The sequence below is a fragment of the Chamaea fasciata genome, unplaced genomic scaffold, assembly GCF_029207755.1.
Source record: "Chamaea fasciata isolate MVZ Bird 193981 ecotype frontalis unplaced genomic scaffold, bChaFas1.0.hap1 SCAF_5, whole genome shotgun sequence".
Classification (NCBI taxonomy): Eukaryota; Metazoa; Chordata; class Aves; order Passeriformes; family Sylviidae; genus Chamaea; species Chamaea fasciata.
Window position 1 is genome coordinate 30,225,373 of NW_027094090.1, and position 26,225 is coordinate 30,251,597.

Consider the following 26,225-nt stretch of genomic DNA (forward strand, 5'->3'; position numbering starts at 1 on the left):
TGCCAAGCAAAAGGACACTTGTACTTTTAAATGCACGGGTATTCTTTACTGGTAAGTTCTTAGAGAGAATTTATTCAGTCTGGGATGGTTAATCTTCTATGAAGGGGCAGCAATTGCTAGAGAAATCTAGGAACGGCACTTCATGCCAGACTATCATGTGCTTACTCTGCTGGGTCTAAAGCTCTCCTGCTGTTCCTACTCTGAAAGATTTGTTCACAGTAGTGGTGGGTGACCATACTGAAATCTGAAGTATGACTCTACCCAGGGAGTAATCCTTCTATATAGGTTACTTAAAAGCACTAATCTTAAGCTAGATACCTGATACTTCATTAACATTGTAGCATGTCAAGCAGTCAAAAAGCTCTGGCTGTCCCATAGTCAGCACTGTTCATATATTTTCTGAGGTATCTTTGGCATCTACCTCAGAGCTTGTAGGACTATGTAATGTATCTGAGAATATTTCTTATGTGCCACGTCATGGATAGGTGATTAAAAACTTGCTGCTCCTCACTCATCCCAGAGCCAGGACGTATAAGAAGCAGTTGCAGGCTTGAAAGCATTTAAGATGATCTGAAAAAAATGTACTACTTCTGTCCGATCGTATATGGCGGGAGCTTCCCTGCCTCTGTGCCCTCATATTCCACTTTGGAAGACTGAATGGTGGTTTTGACCCAAAGCACCATTGAATTCTCTTGGGGCCAGGAGGCTGGGCTAGGTGGACCACTGACCTTGTGTAAAACTAGCAAACAGCCTTAGCGTTCACTCTCTGGTGAAAAGGCGCAGTAAGAACCTGCACAGAAGGCAAGATGTACAGCAATGACTCTGCTGTAACATAAAGCTGGAAAACTGGGGTTTGGGGGCAGGCCTTCTGCCCAAGGACAAAGCCCAGGAACTGCTGTTAAGCCCTGCAGCTGAATGACTGCAAGGCAGTTGAGTGTTTCACTCCTCATCTTACAGAAAGGGCAAGTCACCAGTTGGGCTTGCAAACCAGATGACAACCAGCCATCCCAGCAAGAGACTGATTGCAGCCGAAGGCATGACTTGGTGGTGGCATTTCCTTGGAAAGCTAATTGTCCACCCTGCCTAAGGTTAAGGCTTGGTCTGGTAAATGTGCAGTGTTTGATCTGACCATTCAGTCACCTAAACCTGAGGGCGCTTAACCAGTGACTGCAATGACCATGACCTTCAGCATGTCATTCGCTCTCCAGAGGAATCTACTTCATTTTTTTCCATCCTTGTCTTGTTAGAGGACTGTAATGGCTGTTGGGATCTTACATCCTTCTACTTCTGTGTTCTCAAAGTCCAGGGAAAAATTTTTGTGTTCTCTTTGGAGCTTGCTTTTATTGCCTTCATGTTTTCCGAATGTATTTGTGTATAAATTTGTTGAGTTGGTGTTTTCGTATGCATTTATTTTTAACTTTAGTTGAAGAGTGGACTTTTCAGTGCCAGGCAGATGGAGCAGATTCTTATTTTCCATCAGCCTGCCCACTCTTATTAGAAAGCTGTGTGCACACATGCATCCTTCTTGTTAATGCCTCTTTTCCCAGAAAGAAATTTAGAAACCTCTGTGTCTCCAAAGCCACATCTGTCTGGCAGGAAGCTGCCAGCCTTACCCAGCTGTTGCATCATGAGTTGAATTTTCAGCAGAAATCAGAATTTTTTGTTCATAATGATTTTAATAAACTAAAACAATCAGGCTGGTTGGTTGTGGGTTTTTCCATCATGGTACTGAAGTCACACTAATTACATTATTCTGCACTGACTGTTAAAACTTAATAAATTTGATCCATGAGAAAAAGTGTCTACAGTACTATGATTACTTTTCTTGCAGTGCATTTTGAGATTAGTCTGCAGCAGCACAGAGTGCTGCTACATATGGACCACTAATCAAATTGCCTGATTAGGTGAAATTCTAGACTTTCAGCAAAGTTTTCTCATGCCAATTGAAGTAATAATTGTTACATCATTTCTGCTCAAGGGAATCACTCAAATGCTTCAGATATGATTTCATTTCTAAACTGACTGTATAATTAAATAATACAGTATAGCCAGCAGTAATCTTTCTCCATATTTAAATGCAAATTTTACCAGTTACCAGCAGGAGCCATAGCATCCCCAATTGGTTGCAGCTAATAATATATTATGACTAAAAATGTTAACATTGAGGTTATGAAGTCAAACACTTAGTAGTTAGGCAGTGTCAGCATTAGTATTGCCCAAGCAACTTCCATTTCGCTGCCATTTGTTTAAATCCAAGTTATACTGTTTGTGTACACAATCATTGTTCTTTTTTTCCTCTTAAGTCCACTGCCTCATTCAGTAAACCGGTAGTAATTGCAGATTTCTTTTTATCTTCCTCATAAACAGCATGGCTCCAGGTCTTGTTTAACTCAAATTATCCAAGCATTGCATAGAACATTTTCATTCCTTTTGTCCTCTGTGTTTCTGTGGTGCTTTTACCACATGTGAACACCGTATCCAACAGGGATGTGAGTGTCAGGTTGCCTAACTCCTGTTTTTAGGGTGACATGGAGTTTTAGGAACCCAGGCCCTTTTCATAGGAATGCAGGCTGCTGAAGTGATTACTAAGATGTGGGGAAAGTAAAACACTTCTGAATAGGTTGTGCAAACACAAGATGCTGTACGGGGAGATCCAGATTGCACTGGCAGGAATCCAGTGCGATTGCAATGGCAGGAATGCATCTTCTGCAGGACCACGAGAAAATAATTCGTTTTCAACCTCTCTTTTACAGTCAGATTTTAATCCCATTCTGGGTTTCTAGTTGATAAGCTCCCTGATTTTCTTACAAAGTTGTCTAAAAAATGCTCACCAATGACAAAAGCTTTGCAACACATTTTTCAGAAACAAGAGCTTTTTCCAGTTTTGTCTTTACAAATATCATACCATACTTCATTATAGAATCACCATAGAACAGTTTGGGTTGGAAGAAACCTTAAAGATCATCCTGTTCCAACCTCTCTGCCATGGGCAGAGTCATGTTCCACTGGACCAGGTCACTCAGAGCTTCATCCAGCTTGGTCTTGGACACAACTAGGGATGTGACATCCACAGCTTCTCTGGGGAACCTGTTCCAGTGCCTCACCATCTTCACAGTAGAGGATTTTTTCTAGTATGTGATCTAAACATACTGTCTTTCAGTTTGAAGCCATTCCCCCTTGTCTTGTCACTAAATGCTCTTGTAAAGGCTCTCTCCTAGGGACAGATGCTCAGCTGTGCTGTGGAAGTGCTGAGTTCCCTGGCAGTACCACCCTGGGCAGTTAGCTTGAAAACTCTGCCAGGAAATGCTGGGCCAAACCTTGTTCGAGCAGCTGGCCCAGTGCCACATGTGTTAGATCCTGGGACACAGGCCACTTCTTTGAGGCTATATGCAAATTCTTTGACAAACAGATAATCTTTCTTCCTTTCAATCTTCCCACAGCCCTATATATACTCTCTGTCTTTTGCAAAAATAAGTTAAAACTCTAGACAGAGAAGTTTTACTTAGCCAAACCTGGAGTCATCATTATTGCATCCCCATCTTGCATACAAAAGAAGGTAGGGTCCTGAAGAAAAAAGAATAACAGTTTGGAGTTTATGCTGAAAAATTATTTCCTTTGCCTTAAAATCTGCCAGCATCTTCTGTGCTAGATCAAGTGGTATTACTGTGTACCTTTTACCTTTTTGTAGTCACAAAAAATTCTGAAACAGAAAAATTGGGATCCAGTCCTTTCCTTTGTGTCTTTAAAATGAGGATCTGCAATGACAGTCTTGAACCTGAACTATTTTAGTGTTCACAAGTTTGAGTTTGAAGTCTTATTGATCTGCTTACTTGCCACATCTCTCTATAAATGTCTTTTTTAGAAGTACCCTGAAAGCCAGTTTCTACCATTAGAGCCATATTAACCAAAGAGGAATTATTGCAGTTACTGATTTAATTTACGTGTTGTAATATGTAGTAACCTGAATTTTTGTTTTAAAAGCTTACTGAGGGAAAGAAGTTTTTCTTGTTGATTGGTAAAGCAGCTAAGACAGTAAACCCCTCGTGTTCTACTGCATAATGACATTTCTGAGGGCACCACGGGGGCTATACCCACTCTGGACCCTGGCAACCCCCAGGGAAATACCCACACTGCCTGATAGCAAGGCAGAAAATTCCTGTTAGCCAGCAGTTGCCGAGTCCTGATTTCAGAACTAGATTCTAGAACTGAATGTTTTCGTTACTCCCAAATCCTGTGTTAGGGGCCTACATCTCTTCTTTGTTTCCACAGACACACATTGATTTCATCAAGTATACAGCTCAATGCACACTTTCTTTGATTTTCAATTTGTTGTTGAATAATTTCTTTCTAATCTGCTAGATAATTCCTATTTTCTCTGAACTTGTATATAGATGCATCTTGTTGGTAGGTAGAGTTAATATACCATAGAGAAAAACATGCTTATTAGTTGACTTAAACATGCTGTATACTTTTTAAACAGTGCATTAATGAAACATTTTGCATTTAAAATATTTTATTAAGCAAGGGAAACATTAACTTTAGTAATGAAATTGATGTATTGATTAATTAAATTAATTTATTCATTCTGGTCGCTAAGGGTCATATGCTATGGTTGATATAATATGGCATAAAAACTCTCAACCTGCTTGGACACTTCTGAATACATCAGCAAGAGTTTATCTGTAACTTTATATGCCTACTGTGTTCTGCAAATCTGTCCTAATGCCCATTGGGTTCTTAAAATTAGTCTATCTCATCCTTTGCAACCTGGATTTTATTTACTTCAACAGGAAAAAATGCAACCTGTTCTTCTTGATCTCTTTTTCAGATTATAACAGATTATTCCAAGTAAACAAATTTTTCTCTTAGAACTTTCTAACGAAGCTAAAAGTCTAAGTTGTCTGTAAGCTGGTGCTGGGTTCAGTGACCCAGCTGATCCCTTACATCTTATGTTCTTAAAGTGACTGAGGTCATTCTTTTTCTCAACTCTAGAAACTAAGAACTTGCATTTTTGACAGCAAGAATTACAATGTTTTCCTTATTATTAAAAATGAAAGAAATTAAGTACATATGCATGTATGTATGCCTCAGTTTGTAGGAGTGTGACAGAATCAATCATGAAGCAGGCTCATTTGGCAGTCAACATTACGCTAGTTTTCTACCTGATTCCATATATAATTAAACCAAAGCCGACCTTAATTGAAAAATTTAAGAAGGCTTGTTTGTTGCATCATTTTAATGTATTAAGTTACTAATGGTCACTTTACTAAGTTATAAAAAGACACATGTGGAGAAGAGAAAATGAGTCAAGCCCATATTCCAACCTGAGATTAATGCCTGAAAAGTATATCAGTCTGAAGCCTGCTGACTTAATCAGTTTATTCCATCACTTTATACTTTGACAAAGTGAGCCATGTGTTTACCATTGTGCACACAATCAGTTTACAACTGAGAAGTATACCAAATATTGTTTGAAATTATAGCGGTAGATGTGTTAATACATTCTAAACCAAAGGTTGTTTATCTTCAAATTGCCTATTGACAGATGAGAGCCAAAATAATTCTTTCTGACAGCCATTTCAGCTGAACAAACGTGGGTAAAGAGTTTAGCTTGAGAAAAAGCATTTGGAATATTCTAATTATCAACTGAATTTCTGCAGTGGATTACAGTCAGCTGGAGTCAGGCATGGATATGGATGAAGCCAGGTTGGTTCTGGCGTGCGCTGCAGCAGTGAGGAACAGGAGCCAACATCAGCTTTTCAGTGGATTACTCTGAGATCACAGAATTGTAACTAAAACATCATTAGCCCAATGTTTTGTTTTTGAAACTGAGGCTGGGGCTAGTCCAGGTCTCACTGAAATGCTCTAGTATTTTTGCAACAGGTTTTGGGCAGTTAGCCCTCTGAGTTCTGAACACAGAAGAACTGTTTTACAATTACTGAGCCCCTAAACATTTCAGTTCAGTATCTCTTAAGTATTTAGGCACTGCTATCAGCAGAATCATTTACACAAAGTCAAATTTCTTGTTTTTATTACTGCCGGCTGTTTACTTTATTATTTTTGGTGAACTACCCTGACTCAGACTAGCAATGCCCTCTATTATACACCCAACTGAATGTTTTCCTGTTTAGGGTTAGCCATGAAAAAGCATTTATTTTTTAAAGTCATTCCACATTTTCCCATCCTTTGTTTGCACAGCTGTAAGAGAAGATAACTGAATGGAAAGAATAGTCTTTCAAACAAGAAAGAATCATCTTCCAAGACAGGCATTTCACTTCCTTTGTGCTCCAGCAGCATCTATAGCTTCATTATAAGGTTTCCTTGGGCTTCTGAAATGAATATCAATGTTTTCCTTATTATGTGGCATAGATTAGGTTTTTTGGTTGATGATACCTGCAGATCTGCACTATGTGAGTGCACAAAGTATGTAATTTATTAACAGCTGGAAAGCCGTTTTGTCATTGCTACATTTTAACATTACTAGTTGTCACCATGTTTCTCACGTGCTGTAAGACTGCAGGTGACCCTAAGAAGAGAACAAGACTTTCACATGGAAGGCAGCTGTGTAGATCTCTTATTAACTGTAAATGATAAGTTATAGAGCATAGTTTGATATAAAAATAATTCAATTTCTCTTCAAATGCAGAATTTTTCTGAAAATTAGAATGTGGAGTTTAGTAGCATGATTTTAAATTTTTTGTTGAATAATGTCTTTCTAAGAAATCATCAAATCATTCTTCAATGAAGTCTACAAGTATGAAATAAAACTAATTTAAACACATTCTAATCACAGAACTTGGCAGAATGAATGCCACTAAATGCAAGCCAGTAGTATTTAGTGGAATGCAGTGAAACCATTGATAATTTTATAATGTCTGCTCTCATATGTGCATGGAGAAAATACCATAGCCCAGAGAACTACTAGTCAGGGAAAAATCATCATCTGGACAAAGACCAGTCTTTGGATCTTGTTGTTTATCCCAGAAGATGGGAACAATCTGACTCCATCCAGTTCTTTGAGCCTCACTGTGGCAAACATGATACGATCTTTTAAACTGATTTTCATTAGAACACATAGACTTTATTCTAATCACTCTTTTTTCTTTTCTAATGTGATGCCAGTGCTGTCAAATGTATCAGGAAATGTGTCAATTCAGATAAAAATTGCATGTAAATATTTCCTGGTATTTTCCAGTCAGTGATGTATTTTGTTATTATACTAATTTTCTTTGCAATCTGAGGCCTAAACGACCTGAGCATGTCTAATGGTGTACATAATATTCACACATTTCTATGTGCAGTGAATGTTGTTGCCTCGGGCACAGCGGTGTGAGGACAGGGCTGTGAGGAAGCTTGAATGGGGGTTTGGAATGTCATCTACTCCGGGTTCTCCTTCAGTAAATGCCTGCTGCCCACTCTTCCCCTGCTTCCCACCTGCTGCACTGTGCGTGCAGACAGGTGCTGCAGACCAGCTGCTGTGCCCCAGCACTGCATTTCTCATTTTCTGGAACCACACTGTAAACTTCCCTCTTTGGGGAACAGGCACTCCATGCTGCAGGCAAGTCCCACTGAGGGGCTGAGCAGATGTTCTCGAGCACATCGGTTTGTACTTAGGAGAGCACAATGTTCTATTCACTTGTTTTTGTCTTTGTAGGAAGAGGATTTGGGAGTTAGACTGTTTAAAAATTCTGTGAGAGACAGTCAGCACTCTCACAAATCTCTGAGGGAAGTGAGAGGTGATGTGATCTCCACAGCAAAGTGGCAAAACCTAGGGATTCCAGATGTCACTTTCCTGGCTTTGAATTCTTGGTTGCTCATGAGGTACCATGTTCAGTGCCAGGGCTGAGATCTTGTCCTTAACAATATCTCACAGGCTTGTTAAATACCAGGTACCATGAGTTTAGTGTTGTAAAATCTTCTTGACTTCTCAGAATAATTTGGTGACTATTATTTTGGGTTATTAATGCAGGTGATTACAAGCCAAAACAGTGCTGCAGCTCTTTTTCACCTCTGGCTATTTTCATTTGAGAGGAAATCAATGATAGCAAATACATTGAATTTCTTTGTCACAAAAAGATTGGCATTTTCAGGCAAGTTTGACAATGTCCCTGTTACAAAGCCAAGCCCAGTGGTTTTTTCAAACATCAGCTTATCCAACATTTTTGTGGTTTTCTTGCCATTAATGTTTTTTTGGACAGCATCTTTTTTCTCTTCTGGATACTGCATTTTTTTCCATTCTCAGTCCTCTTTAATTTACAGATTCAAAAAACTTGTTTCATCCTTACTGCATGTGCTTTGGACAGATTCCATTATTTCACTATTCAGACCCCAAGGAAAGGTTTAATTCTTTATATTTAATTCTTCTTTATATTTCTTACAAAGGAAGAGCAGCTTCCATGTCTATAAGTAGGCCACAGCCTCTCACCAATAGCAATATGTAGAGATTTCTAGTAGTAATGTTCATTAAAGCCTTTACATTTGAATTAAGTAATGAGAAACCACTGAACTTACAAAACCATCCACTGTCAATATCAATTAATTTATGAAAAGACAGGACATTTTGTGTTGACTATCAAGGAATTTTTTTTTTCTTTATTCAATCCAGTCAGAAATTCTGGCTCACCTGTGAGAAAGCAAAGCTGTAGAGAAAACTCATTAAAAAAATCACCGGAAGAATAAACAGCAGGATTCATCTCCCATGGCCTGGCCAAAAGAATTGAACATGCATAGGTTATAAAGAAGTAGTGTGGGATTAACATGGATTTCTTACTACTTCTGCATAGGCAAATTTGATGGAAGGTGTGAGGTGTTGACAGCTCAGTTCAGTCTCATGCATTGAAGAACAATCTCCAGGCAGCTGGAAATACCACTGTTACATTGGCAGCTCAAATACCCCCAAGATATTCTTGTAAAGGAGTTTGCACATTTTCAGTACTTAAATTTTTTACAAAAGCATCTTTTGAGAGGACTAGATCAAAGACCGACTGGTCATTGAGCAGACACTCAGAACTATGACTACAGTAGAAAGAAATTAGGTCAAGTGTTCTGGCAAAAGCATATGCTGCCTGGATTGCTTGAAGACAGAATTTGATGTATCTGTCAATTAGAATCAGAGTATGCTGGCAAAAAGCCAGTAGATTTCTTTGTTTCCTTGCATCTCCTTTGCTTTACTTGGCTGGGTGATAGAATGCAAACATCTAACCTTGATGTACTGTGACTCAAATATTAAGGAGTGATAAAAATTTCTGAAGAAGATATGAGTAGGCAGAACTATTATTTTAATATAAAATCTCAGCACAGTGGCCTTTAGACGTAACTGTGAGAACACTATGACCAGACTTAAAATTACAGGAAACTGAGTCTGGAGAAGGACCTCTAAAGTTCTGCTAGGCCAACCTCATAAAGTTGATGCCAGATTCAATATGGCCTAAATTGTTCCAGGATATTTAATTCATCTGTACTAAATAATCTCTGATATTAAAGACCTCACATGACCTCACCTGCCTTCCCAGGCACTCTCTCCTACTGTTCTAGCTGTTAGGAGGTTTTCCTTTGTGTCTAGTACCAAACTTTTATGCTGCAATTTTTTTTTCCCCTCCATACTTAAAACTGACTTTATCATAATGCTGGAGGGGAGGAAGGAGAAATAAATTAAGTGATTTTGGGGTATAAAAATCACTTTGTGTGGGTGCAGCTTTTTCTGGCAAAACTGTTTTGCAGTACTGTTTTTGTATTTCTGAGAGACTAGAACGGTCTCTTCCAGATAAAATCTGCACAAATTGGCACAGCTGCCCTTGCAAACCACTGTCAGAACAAATCTTCTCTAAGTACCCATTCAGGTAGTGTCAAGGCTTTGTAATTTTGGATTCACATGAACCTTAATCTGTAATTAACTTGAGAGAAGTTCTTGGCTATTGTCTCATGAGAGGTGAGAGTGGCAGCTCCCTGTTACATAAGTTCTTCCATAGGAACAATGTCCCAGGGACTCTCTTAAGCATTTTTTCGAGTACAAATGTGTTAAGATGTTAAATATAGACACAATTATAAAGTCTCCATGACATTCACCACATCAGGGGGAAGGTATTCTGGACAGAGACCCTGATGCAGAAGCAGATTGTACTCACATACAAATTTCATAAGAATATTTCTGACCAGCCCCAGATCCATCAGGATTTGGGAGAATTGGAATTATTCTTCCTATGAATGCCACGTTTCCACTTTCAGCTCTGTCTGAAGGGTTTTCTAGATGGGCCTGATGATGGGGGTGTGGTTTCTTAGCAAAAACTGAATTCCTGATTCTGCAGTTCAGTGGCTGAGAGTCTTCATGTGTGTGTCCACACCTGCATGTTTTGTGTAATGGCACACAGAGTTTCAGAGAAATTGTTTGTATTTCAAAGTAAGATGCTGATATTTCTACTTCCCTCTGCCCGTTACATGTGGGCAGAAACAAACATTCCTTCTTCTGTGGGCTTTCAGAAATACTTTGTATCTGGTTATCTTTGGGTCCACATAGAGAATAATGAAGGAAATGCAGGGAGATGTCCATTACACTGGCACTGAGAATATATATTTCCCCTTCTCACCCTAGTCTCAGCTGAATCCATTAAATCATAATGATGTACAAATTCAGCAAGTTTTCAGTAGCTGCTGAGAGGTTCTTGTGTTTTCTGAGTCCTCATGTTATTGTCCCACCATGTGATGTTTGAATGCTGCACTAGTCTATATTTTCCATCTCTTTTTTTTAAAATTCTGGGAAATGTTTTTGAAGATCTTAATGCTGTTGAGAGCTCACAGACCTGGATTATTCAGCTGGGCAGACCTTTGGATATGGCTCTAATATTTCAGAAAAGATTCATGGACTTGCTTGTGTCTTCTCCCTGGAACATTTACTATCACCAGAGGAGAAATCTGGGAACTGACAATACCACCTGGAACTAAGTCCCTACCAAACTCTATGGAAGAGTATTTAATTTTCTGCTAATTAAAGAATTTTCTGCTTGGAGGCCATGAGAGAGTTCTGTTGATTTGTAATCTTGTTGGGCTCTTTTTCTAAGTGTTTTGACATATGTTTTACTGGTATAAATGAGCATCATCAGTGAAAAAGAAAAGCTTCCTAAAATGTCTTGAAAATTTGGCCATTTAGCAATGAAGGTTTCAAGCCAAAAAACCCCAGAGCGAAACTAAACCAAAACATAACCAGGCATATCAGTTGTGCTCTTCCTGACTTTGTATCTAATGGGTGTTGAGCTATTCAAAAAGTACTATAGGTTAATTATTTTAGAGTTTGGAGATCTTCTTTTAGTATTATAATATTTTTTGGTAGGTTGAGGCTGTCCTTTCCAGACAACACTGACATTTAGGTAGCTGTATTGCTGTGCTTTCCATGACCCTTCCTTGGTGCAGGACGGACTTGAATAAGATACGTCTCAGCTTTAAGGATCTAAAAATAACAGATGGGATCCATCTGCCTGCCATGCATGGGAAGGAAGCAGCCTGCTCCCTTCAGCTACGTGATGTTATCTTCAGCCTCAGGATGTTATCTGACTTCTCCTTAAGACACAAAAATCGTTGTGAAGAAACAAAACCTTGCAAATACCTTGCAGCAACTGTAGAGCTTCTGCAACTTATTTCCAGTAGCTAAATTAGGATGAATTTATGTGTTATCTGGTGCTTGATTTGGTAGCCAGTATTCCCAGTGTATTTGATAATGGCTTCATGCAGTAGCATATTTGACAAAGTCATTTTTAGTTTATGTTGTATTTTCAGGAAACCAATTCAGTTTCCAGGCTGTTCATTTTTAACAGGTATTGATGAAGTGGGTGAGGAGCAGCTGAGGCATCAATATACACTGAAGTTGTAGGTGTGTTTTTAGGTTATGTGTTATTGAGTGAATGTTACAGTATCACAGCCTGTATAACACACGCCTTCCAAGCCTTGAGAAAAAGTCTTTGGTACTTTTATTTGTTCTTGCCTGACTAGTACAGCCAGCATGAGCTAGGGTTGTTTGCACAGCTGGAGCCAGTTCTGGTACCCTTATTCATTGAAAAATAAACTTCTGCTACAAACTCCATAGGGTTTCTGAAATACTAAATAACTAGTAAAATACTAGTAAATGGATGCTGTTTGCATCACTGTAGGGATGCATCACTGTCAAAATGTTCTCCTAGCATTACCTTGTCATCCTGGTGTTTCACCCTCTTGCCACCTGCTGATTGTATCTAAAATGTGACACACAATTGTTCCATTTCTGAAACACTAAATAAGTGCAATAAACTGGCTTCTCCACAAAGCATTAGTCAGAAAAAAATTAAAAACTATAAACCCATAAAAAACCCATACCACAAAAAATGCTAAAATATTTTCATATTTTTATGTTTCATTTCAGTCTTGGAACTGAACCAGGTGGTTATTCCCACTTATGGAACTGTGCCGGACCAGCAAAACCTTCATACTCCTGAATGGGTGGGTACCTGTTTACTTTAACTGTGACTACCTGTAAAATTTTCTCTTGCAACAGTCCAGTAGCTGTTCCAGAAGACTATCATTCCTTTGCATTTGCATCACATGCCATTCATCTTTGTGATTAAATCTGAGTTGCTGTTATCCCCATTTCCCTAAAGGTAGCTGAAGTAATTGACTCAGATCTATAAGTACAGGTTGTCACAGGCACTGGACTCAGTGATAAGTGACCAATATAAACTGACATATACACGTACACCTCCTCTCTCAATGTAATTTTGTTCACAAATGTATAGGATTTCTCTGTGTGTATACAAGAATAACTAGTTCTGAACACACCCTACACATACCCAAGAAGGCTCCAAGACAGTTTGGAGACACCAAGATATTCCTTACTCCAGAGTCTGAGCTGACAAAAAAGAGAAAGACCTAGAGATGTCCATTCCCTTTGTCCAAAGTTCTAAGTTCCCAGCTCACCTAAGATCTTCTGCAGCTAACAGGCTGCTGGCTCTAGCTCAAGAACCCCTGCCTCAGGTCTCATAGGGAACCAATATCCAAAATACCTGGAAATGCATTTCCTTCTGGGAGGTGGTCACCCTTGCCTCCCCTGACCCTTTTGCAGCAAGGTGTTCACTGAAGCTGTTTAAACATTTTTGAAGCATGAGGTTCAACCAAGAGCTTCCATTTCCCAATTGAATGCCTAGATTTGGATGTTATAAAAATCTTTCTTAGAGTCTCCTTGTGGTTCATTGATTTTTTGTTACGTAATTTTATGAAGTGAAATAGCATCGAAACAGCTGGAATGTCATATACCTTGTGGTTAGAACAGTCTCCTCTGAACAGCCTTGGTAGAATTTTTTTTTTATTTCCTCTGAAAAGTGATGGTCAAAATCAATTTTTATTTTTGGTTGCTCATGTTTACCAGAAACTGTAGTTTCTTCTCAGTTTTAGCAGCATGTCTGCACTGCTCCTTCTGTGTCAAGTCCTTTTTGCTGATCACTAGATAGTTTCAGTGGGTTGGAGGAACCAGAAAGATAAAATTGTGATCTGCTGAACCCCTGCTAAATGAATTAGGGCTAATTGTAGCTAGAAACAGAAACTGAAGAGGAAGCCTAACCTGAAATGGTTGAATAGAAGGGAAGTGCTGTGCCTTTTGTCTAAACTTAGATCATGCATTTTAGCCAGAAGTATTCTGGAAATTTGATTTGATTTTGCAAGTTCTTCTGAGGAGCCAAAACTAAGTAAATTATTGGCTGATAGAAACAGTCCTGTTCTTCTTATGGTGCTTTCTCTAATTACAGGGTCATATGCAAAGTTTGCCACAAGATCCTTGCCTCATTTGGCACACGAATAGGACAATTATCTCCAAAAAGGCAAAAATCTGTGGGGATATTGTTTGTGGTACTTCAGAAAGCTTTAAATGTGGCAGGAAATTGCAGCAAAGGAATGAAAGGCTCTTACCACTAGTAAAAACTGAGTTCAGTCCTAGATATTTGGACAATCCCATCTATAGGATTTCTGTGTGAGACTTAGAAAGTTGCAGCCAGCTTTTTTTTTTTTTTTCCTGAGTGCCAAAGGAGAACATCCATGGCCCTGTTTGCATTTGCAAGAGAGTGACATATGCACCTGGAACTGAGTGTATTGCTCTTTGAAGAGAGAGAATTGCTGAGCTGTCTGGAAAGATGTCACTGTCCTGCTGTATAAAGCTGTAGCTGCAAATTTAGGAGACAGTGAAGAGGTTTTGGCATAGATATTTAGATGCCTTATGTGATAACCATTAAAATGAGAGTTATAGTGTTACTTTCTATCCTGGGGGATCTTTTATAATAAAGTTTCACAACATTTGCAGAACACTGAGATTCTATAAGGAAAATACTGAAGGCATAGTCAGAAGGAAATTCCTATTTTAAGCATTTGAGCTATTTAGGTGAGGTGTAACAAGAAAAAAACCCCCACAAAACAAACCCCAAAAAACAAACAAAACCAACCAAACAAAAACAAAAAAACCCCCAGACCTTAAATAAAGATTACAATAAGGAGTATTCCATAACTAGTACAAGGAGCATAGAAATATGACATATGATGCTACAATTTAATCATGTATCATAAACAACATGTACAAGTAAGAACAAAACTGCACAGACAGCATTAATTCAAGCTTTTTCCAGCTCAAATTTCATTTTGCAGCTTATCTACTTTGTAGGTAGAAAATTTAAATTGACATGTAACAATAAGGGGTTTTTTTGAGAGTGAATATCTACAGAGAGAAGGTTAACTTCTTCAAACTTTCTGTTACTGATGCCCCTTGTACAATTTCTTCTGCAAGAAGGCTTCTGGGAGGTTCAAAAGAGTGAATTCCCCAGCTCTTGCATCCCAGGAAAGATGGGAGCTGCTGAAAAGCAGGTTTTCAGTGAGCACTTCCTTAATTTTCTTTAAAAGTGAGGCCATTCGGTCTCTCTCTAATCAGGAGTGACTGGAATTCCTCCTGCAGCCAGCAGCAACCTGACGCTCAGACAGGAAGTCAAGTGGGTGTCTGGTCCAAACTTAGCTCAGGGGACAAGGCATCCCAATGTCTGGCCTGTTACCAGCTGCTTTCTGCTGACAGAAATACATGACATGTAGTGACACCCCATATTTTTTCTACTTCTCTTTAGTCTCAGTTTATTTCAGTTTGCTACATAACTGAAATTCCTATGCGTGTTGAAGAAACAAAAAAAAAAGCCTTTTGATGAAGTGCTTGCTAATATTCACATTATTGCTAAAAAGAGAACTAAAACAATCCTCTGTTGTTATTAAAAAACACGAATAATAAAGGAAAAAGTTGAAGACACAACAGTTTTATTTGTCTCCCTCTGGAGGCAGATCAACATGATTATGCAATATGCAAATAAACTTACATCTTCCACTAATATCTTATATATTCTATATAACAACATAATCCAGAAATAAGTGCTTGTGTTTGTCTTAATGTCAGAAAGTTGTCTCTATTAGTTGCTCAGAACCTAAAGCAATAAAAGATCTTTTTATATGGCTGTGATAGTGAGAAGAACTTCTTAGTTCTGTAACATTTTCTTCAGATGATCTCGAAGTCCTTTATAAATAATTATGTTTCCTGATACCCTGGTAATATAGTTTGTTTTCTTTTTATTTACTTGTTTCAAAGTTCCCTGAAGCAGGAAGAGAGAAGTAACTGTGCTCCTAATTAGTCAGTCTGAAATTTTGCCCTTCATAAAGCCCAGAACTGAAGTGCAACCTGCAGATCTCCCATGCGCCTGTCTCTGTGCCCTAGCAGGAGGATTTTTTGCAGGTGCCTATCAGCAGAGGCAATGTTACACAGGCTCTGCTCTGCTCTCTTCTTTCCCTGTACTGATTTATTCACTGGCATGCTGCAGGAAGCTATTTTGAAGCATATCTGAAAAATATGTGAGGTCGTAGACAAGTAGCTTATCCCTTCAGTAATGATTACATTTGACGCTATTGACAGTCACACCAAAGGTTCTTGCAGGCAAAATAAAGCACTTCTTTCATCTCTCCAGTTGGATAAATCATTCCTGCAGAATCTCTTGTTATTTAAAAAATCCAGTTTCCAGTACTGTGCTTGGTCAGAGCATGGTAAACAATAAATAGCTGCAATTCCTGCCCACATATTTTTCTTCATGCTTGTCTCAGTGCTGCCCTTCCCACCATTATCCCCACTGAATATTTCACTGTGTCATGCCTTGAGAAGCCTGGAGAAGTGAGGCAAGTTTCTTGGTAATACAACCATTTTCCCTCCCTGGAAGACGGCTGTTGCTGAAGGGAGCTTTCTGCCTGCACGTTCCCCTTTAATCTACTGCAGGCATCACATGTAGCCATGACTACAGCAGCAGCTCTCGGGAGTGAGACACAGCAGCTCCCCTTGGATACCAGCGAGCCTGGGTATCAGCCTTCTGTGCTGGGGCAAGCTTATCTTCCTGTCTCACATGCCCCTTTTCCAGGTGCTGCTGTGTCCTGGGGGCTGGGGGAGCCGGTGCTGTTGGCTGGTGGTGGCTTGTGCTGGATTACCAGAGGGCAGTAAGCTCATTCCTCTGCCGAGGCGGCCACAGGGGGACACACTCAGGGAGCAGGAAGATAAGGTGTGTTAGGGAAGGGGACTGGCTGAGGACTGCTTATGACCAGCACCTTCCATGTGACTGCATCAGTGCAGCATTTCCCAGCTCCAGCAGGATTCCACAGCCACAACCTGTGTGTTGTGCCACAATCACAACCTGTGTGCTGTGATTGTGGCACAATCTGCTGGCAGTGAGGGCCCGAACAGTGAGTCTGCAAAAGGCATTTGGTGCTGGGGAGGTGGTGTCTGCATTACACACCTTGCTGGGCTTTTGCTGCTGCAGGCTCCTCCAGTCTCCTTCCCTGAAGAGCCTCTGATGCTCCCCCTGATCTGACCTGTTCCAAACTGAAACACAGAGGTACACACACATGGACGTGGCTGTGCTGCCTCTAGGCTAGCCCATACAAGTGTAACTTGAATGTTACAAAAATCTTTTTTCATGGCCAGGTTCTTCTGTCCTTCAGATTCCTTCTGTTAATAAAGCAACTGATAGTTCCCTGGTAGGCAAGCAGTTGGTTGTGCAGCACTTGGACAGTTACTAAAGGCTGCAGATGGTGTGATAAGTATAATTAATATTTCACAGCTATATATATGCACATTATTATTGGTGGTGTTACTCAATATTAACCTGCTGTCCATTAGGGTATTATTAAAACATTAGAATGCACAACTGATTGCCTCCATCAGTACTTAAAAACGTGTTTATTCCAAGGTTTAAATAATTAAATAGTGCAGTAAATAGTCGTGTGTTCATTTCTTCCAAAATGAAGAGGTATCAATGGACGTGTTCAATTTGGGCCTATAATTTGCTACTGGTACTTTGAAAAACTATGTATTGAAATTTCAGCCCCATTAATTTGTCTATGCATGCAAGCTTGTGTGCATTGGTATGCTAGTAACATTTGCAAAACTGTCAAATAATATTACATATTAAAAAAAAAAAACCCAAAACAAACATTGTCTCAAAGGAAATGCTAGCTTCAAAGTACACCACATCTTTTTCGTTTCCAGTCCTGTTTTTCCCTGGGTAGTTATGTTGAATAATATATGATTTTTCATTACCAGCTATCCAGTAGGGATTACAAAATACACCACACATGTAAGTTAATGTGGCTGTTGGAAACTTGGCTATTGCCTTCTCTTTTACATTTTACTTCTTAATTTTAATTGAGCAATATTTAATTTATTTAATACGAGCTACATAACAATCTTATTTATGTGGGTCTTAATCTTGGTCTCTTAAGTGTTCAGGCTTAATGAGTCAATTCTTTATTATTTTATTGATACGTAAAGTGTCTATGGAAAGGTCAACTGAACAATGCCCTTGTGATTAAAAGCAATGGAGATTACGAATAAGAAGTTAGCTGCATAAGTATGAACTTCTCTGTATCTGGATTAATACAGTCCAGTATTTATTAATCTTTCAGTTATATTCAATTTATATGAGCATAGTGTGTGAAAGAGAGAGATAAAGATAGTAACAGTTAATAGAGATAACAGCTATACACACATGTGAATGACAACACTTATATACGTAAATTTATCAGTCAGAATGCTGGTTAACAGGCAGATTTTATTTTATAAATAGGTATTTTATAACTATTGTATATACAGGTTTTAATATAATTAATTATTATTACTAATCCAGTTGTCACTGCCGTTTCAGGCTTAAAAAAGACTACATATAAAGGAAAATTATTCAGTGAAGTTATGCAAACACAAATTATGATCAAATCTTCCTCTATCAAAACTTGATTTGATGTTTGCTCTTTTCCATGGCTTTCTTCTCTACCCTGAGGACAGGTCATACCAGAAAAAGTGCTAAAAGCTGCAGTGAAAAAAAGGTTAAAACTATTACTACTTTTATGCTTTCAAGTGCTTGACTTTCACAACTAGACTGTGTGTCTCTAAACTTAAGTTACTATAGTGATGTTTTTAAGATTCCAAAGAGGAAAAAACCCAATTAAAAGACCTTGTGCTTTATGTAGTGACAACCCTTCCCCCTATTACTCATTACCACAGGATCTGGGCTCTGTGTTTCCAGCACTGCAACACAGAGGAGCCATCATGGCCCGTGACCTGACAGAGCCTGCTGGGGTCCCAGCTCTGTGCCCGCTGCTCAGGCACGTCCCAGGCTGTCTCCCAACAGGGGCGTTGTTGGTGCTGTCCTCCCAATTAGGGAATCTTTTCAACATTAAATCATCATGGTTATGTTTTAAATGAGATTGGAAATGACAGCAGCAAGGCTGTGTTTTACACCTGTGACTAGTCCTCAGCAGGAGGAAAGCTTGTCACAGCCAATTCTGATTTCTTGATAGGACTATGCCAACTTCATCTCTCAAGAATTTAGAAATTCACCCCTGTGACTTGCTTTGGCTGATAGAGATACTCAGTGTTATTGTGGTCTGGTGATGTCATCTGGAAATTGAATGCCTTTTTTTTCTTAAAACCTTATTCACAGTATGCAATTGTATGTTGGTTTGGTGACTGCCTAGGTAGACTCTAAATCCTATCCCAGGCTGTGAAACTAACGTGCAGAATGTGTGTATACTGGCCATATGTGTATGTGTGTGAGCAGCTGCTTGCTGTCAGGTTTGTCACAAATCCCAACACACAGGTGGCATTCAAAGAAAACTATTCTATTCAAGAATATGCTCAGACTTTTGAAGCAACTAAGTCAACAGGACCTCTTTGCATCAGCCTTTGCACATGCAACATAAAAAAAAAATTGTGAATTTAAACTCCCCTGAGTTTATTTAAAAATGGAAATTTTGTCATAATTATGGGGAGACACATCTTGGCTGCCTGTTTTGGTTCAGCCAATAAACAGTTACAAAATAATCTACAGAGAGAGGTTTTGAAAAAAAAAAAAAAAAGAGAAAGTTTGTTTTGGAAAAAGTGACACGTGGTTCCTAAAGCACTGTATGCTCCCTACAACTTGGGTGTTCCTGACTGAAGACTGACATTCTTCTCTGTTCTTCACAGTTGAAGAACAACCATTTCAGGCTGCACTTCTGGGGTTTCTGACACCATGACCACATTTCCATGGCCTTTCTTTGGACCAGACATCCTAGAGCTCTAAAACCTGACCTGGCATGTATCATGAAATTTGATCTGAACTGACAGGAAAATTCCAGGGATGGGACATCTGGGGACCATTGCCATATCCACGGCAAATGCAAGAGATTATTCTGTGTCATTTTGCCTGACCTGATCCTGGCTTGGCCTACCCTCCATGCTCAGTCAGCTGGAGGCCAAGGCTCCTCTGCAGTTCTGTGTGGGAGCCTTGCCAGCTTTGGAGGTGTTCCTGTCTAATGCCATGCTGAGTCTCACTTCTGGCTTTCAGTATCTATCCACTTTAGTGGCACCGCCTCCATGAACAGCATGGATGGATTTGGCCAAGCACCTGAGAAGTTGGTGCCCATTCCATAGCATGATTCGGATAACATTAGAGCTGTATATTACCTGAAATATACAGAGGGTTGGTAATATGTGATATTGCCCTCAGAGTACTCTAAGAAACTACAAAATCATTATTCAAGTGCTCAGGTTTCCCTGTCACCAATGTGTCTGAATCGTTTCACGCATGAAATAACACATTAAGATGTTATTAGTGGATATGACAATCTATCCTACTTTCCTCCAGGGACTAGATAATGGCTTATGGATATATTAAAACTTTTGATTTTGGCATCTGTTATAACATGATGGATGTGTGGCACATAACAATGTGTTTTTCTTGCTGAGTTGTTGCAGATAAAATGAGAAATAAATCCACATAGTACGTGTCTGTTTGGAGATCTCATCTCTGCTCTGACCAGGTTCTTTGTTCTCTTGGAAGTGGTGGGTTTAAGTATAGCATGCATGAAACTGCTCCTTTTTTTTTTCTTTTTTTTTTTCTTTTTTTTTTTTATTAATTGCTGAGATGCTTAAAATTCTTCAGGTAAGGGAACAGATGGGAATGCACAATTAATGGGAATTAATTCTGAGACTCCAAACAGGCAACAACAGTCTTGTAGACAAGCTATCTTATGATATGTCCATGATGGTATACACACTGCTAGACAGATACATTATTTGCTACTGGTGCTGCATCCCAGTGCTTCTCTCATTATAAAAAGCTAACGTACCATTTTTAAAGGAGAAAGTTAAGCCAAAGTTCTGTTGATTTGCTGTCATGCACAGACCCGACAAATTCCTCTGGATAATATTTTTTCTTCATTCTACTCTGTGCAACTTTGTCATTTTGGGCTTCCTGTTACACAAGGTTGATATATGTTGAATTTCTATGTTCACTGAACATTATGTAAATGGAAGCAAGTAAGGAACTAGCAAGTAATGATCTTCATATTAACCTGTGCCACCTGTCTTTCAGGTGGATTTTGATGATAGGACTGACTCCTTGTTCTTCAAAGATGGGCAGCGAAGAATTGACTTTGTTTTGGTGTATGAAGATGAAAGTAAAAAAATGACTCATAAGAGAAGTGATCGTAAAAAGCAAAAGGTAAGTTATTTTTCGTATATTGAGTGTTACAGCTGTGTGCAGAAAGGACAGTGCCCTCACCCAGAACAGCAATTGCTTTGCTTTATCCTCAGAGTACTCTTGGGAGCTGGGAGAGTGAAGCTCATCAAACTGAGCAGGGGACAGGGCTCAAGCCACTAGACTGCTGTGCAAATGAGCAGAGCACTGCACATCATGTCTGTCAGTGTGTGCTTGGTGACCTCAGAGCATCCTCCTGGGAGGCCACCCTTCAGAAGATGTGAACAGGAAAATGCCAGTGTCATGATATTAGAGTTAGACATCAAGATCTTCACACTGGGACCATTTTCTGTACCTACAGTGATTCAGTTAGGCCCCTAATGGACTTTGCTAATAAAATCAGAGTATTCAGAAGAACACAAAGGAGGCAGCTGACCAGTTGCTCCAGATCACTGTTATGAACATAGCTGCTGGCATTCTGCTGACTTCTGATAACGTAACTAACTTGTTTAAGGGAAATAATTGTGTATCTGCTGCCAGAATTTCTCCCTGTACAATTCTTTCCCTTGGCACTTCATCAGCTTCCATTGCTAGGGACCTTGTAAAGTTTCTGTCTCAAGCCAGTGACTTCTTGATGCTCCTTAGTGTCCACAGCTCCATAGCTCCTTAAAAATGAAGCATAATAATAGATTAACTATTATTCTTTAATCATTTCATCAGTTCCATCAGAGGACTACATTCATTATGGCACGCAGGGTCACAAAAATGAGCTCAGCCATGCCACTGAACTGTCTGAGAAGTAAGCATCCATAAGATTGTTCCCTTGGCATCTGCACTCCCCCACCCACCCACATCCTCCTCTGATTTAGTAATAATCCATGTTCCAGCAGCAGCTTCTAGTAGAGACAGGCAGGAACCAAGATATCACTGAAAGCAGCTCATACACAAATAATTATTTGCAGTTAGGAAATAAAAGAGTAGGAGTAAAAGAGCCTGTAGCTAAGTTGGTTGATACTCATTACACAGTGTTGTTGTTGGCATTAACAGGACAGCCATAAGGAATGTTGTTAGAAGGGTTTGAGGGAGTCCTGCCGTGGGTGGATGTTGTAATACACATGATCGCAGGATCAGCAGTATAAATTAATTGAAAGAGGTAATTAGACAAAAAGAGCTGCCCCTTTGGAAAGAATTGTTTTTATCAATTAGCATTTTACATTTATGTTTGTAATACTTGGCCATTGCCCAAATATATTAAAAATATAATGAGCATCTTTTCTAAGTAGTGATGGAAGTTAAATGTGAGCAGTGGAGTAATATTTTCAATGCAGCATGAATGTTAAGACATTAGCCAGAATGAAACCACTGATAATTAAACTAGGAGATTGTGGGTAGGTGGTTGCATGAGAACTTTACTTTCAAAGGTCTCAGTTCTGCAAAGATCTGCAGCTACATTGACTCTGTGGTGTGCTGAGGAAGAGGAAGCAATCTACCTACACGCAACAAATGCGAGGACAAGACCACGTTAGAGAAATGCCCAGATAAAGGGAAGACTGAGCAGCTGGGGGGCAGTTCTGTGGAAGAGGCCCTGGTGGTTTTCGTGGAGAGCAAGCTGAACAAGAGCCAGCTATGCAGCCTGACAGCGAAGTGGCCAACAAAGCCTGTATGGACTGAAGTACAGCCAGGAGAGTGACACAGGAAGCTAGGGTGACTGGGATGTGTCAGAAGGAAGCCAAAACCAGTATTTCCATGGATAAGTGGAAGCTGAAGCAACAGGGGACTGTACACATGTACCTTATATCTGAGATTGAAATTAAGATGGTGGTTATGGTGCAGTAAATGCGTTTATGGAATCCGTAGAATTCCAGGAAGGAAATTAACATTTTGGCCTACCACAGTTCCCAGAATGGTGTTGGGATTGGTGCTGCCCAAGATACACTCAGATTTCATCAATGTTGGCATAAAACCTACTTGATAGCTTGTCTTTACTGACGCTGTTGCATATTTGGTTGTAATTTTTTCTGAGGCAAATGACTTCTACCCTTGTGATGAAATGCAACCAAAATAAGGAGCATTGCCATTTATAATCAGTTTTAAATACTGTATACATTACTATGTATACTAAATACTGTATTCATCAATGATGAACTGAAAATGACAAATTTTATAAGTAGTATCTTGTGTAATTCGGGGTGCTTCAACCAGGAATAGGTTCCTTGCCCATGCTACTCTTTCTTTGACTTCCCTGACAGTTTTATAGAGCTATTATCTAGAGCTTTATTGTGCACAGGATTTGAAAACTCCAGTTCACTAAAAAATAGGAGATTCAGTAAAGTCTGTTCTCATAGGGTGACATCCTCATGTCACTGGAGTCAGGAGCAAGTTTTCCACTGGTTGTGTGCAATGTTACAGGTCTGTGAAATCTCAGGATTCGTCATTGGGAAAAATTCTGTCTGTTACACACAGCACGCTGTCCAATTGCATGATGTGGAAGTCACTTCAGAATTCAAGTTTTTAGGGAACATCTGTAGATTTCTGACATGAAATGTTTTGTGTGCTGCAGTGGCTGGTTGGTTTTTTTTATGATACTGAATGTGGAGGAGTCCCCAAATTCTTACTGAATTTAGACAGAAGGATTTGAAAATCAAGCCACAACCTAGGTATCCAATTTACCAGATTCAGAGGAACAGGGAACAGATCCACGTGTTCTTCTGCAGCAAGAGAAAACTCAGATCCTGGGATTATCATTGTATTGGATTTGAATGGCTTTCTGTTCATTTTCCAAAGAATTGGATAAATGTAACTGAATGGTCCAGCATTAGTTTGTAATAATAAGCAATATTCTTGGGAAATATCTCAGAGGACAGCAGGAACTAAAACATGGGTGTGATTTGGTAGAAGGAATAAAAATGTGGGATTCTGATGCTCTTGGAGATCCACAGTCCTTCCCCTATTTTCATCTGTTTCTGAAATCTGGTTTAGGGGAGGCAAAGTCAAACTAATGAAATGACAACTTCGTGGAAGTTTCTAACATAATTTATAGATCCAAAAGCCAGTAGGTAAGTTTCAAATATGCAACTCAATTCAAACTCCAAACTTTTTAAAGTTGGTATACAATTGATTTTGCAAGCACTAGCAAAAATGAGACTACCAGGAGAAGATTCCAGAAACTGTACCTTGCAAGCAATTGAAATTCTTGTTCAAAGCCTATCTTTTAAAACTACAATTTATGTACCCTATTTGTCAGGATAGCTTACCATCAAATATCACCAGTCTCTTCAGGAATGCTCCCAAATACCAGTTTCATCTGTTGGAGTCCTCAAGGAGCTCACTGTTGAAAGTCAAAAGATCAGGGCCAGAAAGGGAAATTCAAAAAAAAAATCAATGCCGAATGTCATTTTAGCCCATTTCAGCCCATTTCCCCAAAAGAAATAAACAGAAAGACTGTCAGTAACTTAAGTTGGAATGTGGGCAAAACCTTCATTTCCAGCTGTGAAAGAATCTGTGCTTCTCAGAAATAGACAGATTTTGTTTTTTTCAGATTGAATGGAACTATCACTCATGGAGAACATTACACATCTCGTTGGGATTTTTTTAAGTACAGTGTTACTGAGAACTTCATCAGAGCTGGAGAATTCTGTTTTCATAAGCAGTGAACAATTCTTGCCTCTATACTTGTCAAGTTCAGATAACCAACAACAATAAAACCACAAAAAGAAAAGAACATGACCAAAAATAAGCTTGGGTAACTTTCTGAACATGAATTATACTCATCCCACTGCTTAGCATGTGTCATACCTGCAGTGAGAGAAGAGCTCTTGGGTTTAGAGGTAAAAAGGTACCTCTGTGCCTTTTTATGCAGTGATTTGAGGCAGTAGAGAATGACAGGCTCTGCATGCCTGTGGTGTGCTCAGCCAACCTACTAGGGAAGTCTGATAACAAGTATGAAGGGATTTTCAGCGCTGGGAGGAGGGCAGCCACACCTGCCTTCATCTCAGCTGGATGGTTTGGTTTTGAAGCAGAAACTCATTGAAATGAAACCTCTGTTCCTGAGGCAACCACAAACCCAAATTTTACTACTTTGGAAGGAAGGATGACAATAGAATATGAGGACAGATAGACGGAGGTGTTACTCTGCAGTTACTACATACATTTGTAAGACAGAAATGAGTCTTTCCAAACAGGGTGACTAGAAGCTGTTGTTGAGGGCAGGGCTAGACTGCAGTATTACCAGTTCTGTGTGGTCACGGATCAGGTTTCAGAAAACTATGAAGCTGGCTTAAAATCAAAGGGTATATCCAAAAATATGTATTTGGAGTTCTCTGAGTTTGCATTTTTGGGGGCTTATTCTCTATTGCATGTTCTGCTTCATATTTTGATGATTGTCTTGAAACATAAGGGAAAGAAGCTTAAAAAGCAGAGCTTCTCAATAAATTAATTTTATGATGCTGACAGCTGGGACTCGGAGGATAGCTTCCAAACACCATCAAAGAAACTATGAGGCTGCTAATATTGGTACAATGATCCTCTTCACTCCCTTCAGCTGATTTCCATAGGGGAGGATTTTGGCCCCATGTTCTTTCTCTTATTGACTTTGATTTATCTGTTGCCTGTCAGGTAAGGCAGAGGAGGCTGTTCAAGCTCTCTTTCCTTGTTAGGATTTTTCCACTGAACCCACATGGATATTGTGGTAGGGAACTTTTCTCTTTGCACAAAAGAAACTTAGCAAAGATATGAGTTGGCGTTCTTCTGTCACTGTAATCAAAGCAAGTCATCCCTACCATTTGCAACGCACAGGGGGAAAAGTGCTACTGGTCTGCTACCAATTTCCAGACCCACAATCTTGTTAATCTCCTCAACTTGGCAAGACAATCACCAGAAATTGAAAGCACCATGGTGAAAAAGCAGCTCGCAAAAGCTGGTCCTTCCACGTGCCTGTAATACTTGGCATTTACTTACATTCTGTTTTCATTTTCTTAAGAACTGTGTATGATTATGCATCCTGTGGTGTCTTAGTCTATTGACTAGCCATTCAATCATCAAAACCTATGTCAGATTTAGATTAGCAGCATTACCATGATTACTTTATTATTGCAACTTAGCCTTGCAGGTAGCCGAGCGAAATGCCAGATACTAAAATAAACTTATGGTGGTCTCCACCTTCCAGCATAATAAACTATTATATTTATATACTGTATT

The 26,225-nt window shown here is 39.4% G+C and overlaps 1 protein-coding gene across 3 annotated transcripts in view; it reads left to right on the forward strand.

Moving 5' to 3' along the window:
* The window catches only part of ANO6 (anoctamin 6), a 70,200-nt gene that overhangs the window by 13,198 nt on the left and 30,777 nt on the right, over nucleotides 1-26,225 (forward strand). For all 3 annotated transcript variants that reach the window (XM_066183130.1, XM_066183132.1, XM_066183131.1), the window contains exons 2-3: nucleotides 12,386-12,462; nucleotides 20,925-21,053. In XM_066183130.1, the coding sequence (XP_066039227.1) occupies nucleotides 12,386-12,462; nucleotides 20,925-21,053 (206 nt within the window). The remainder of the gene's footprint in view (nucleotides 1-12,385; nucleotides 12,463-20,924; nucleotides 21,054-26,225) is intronic.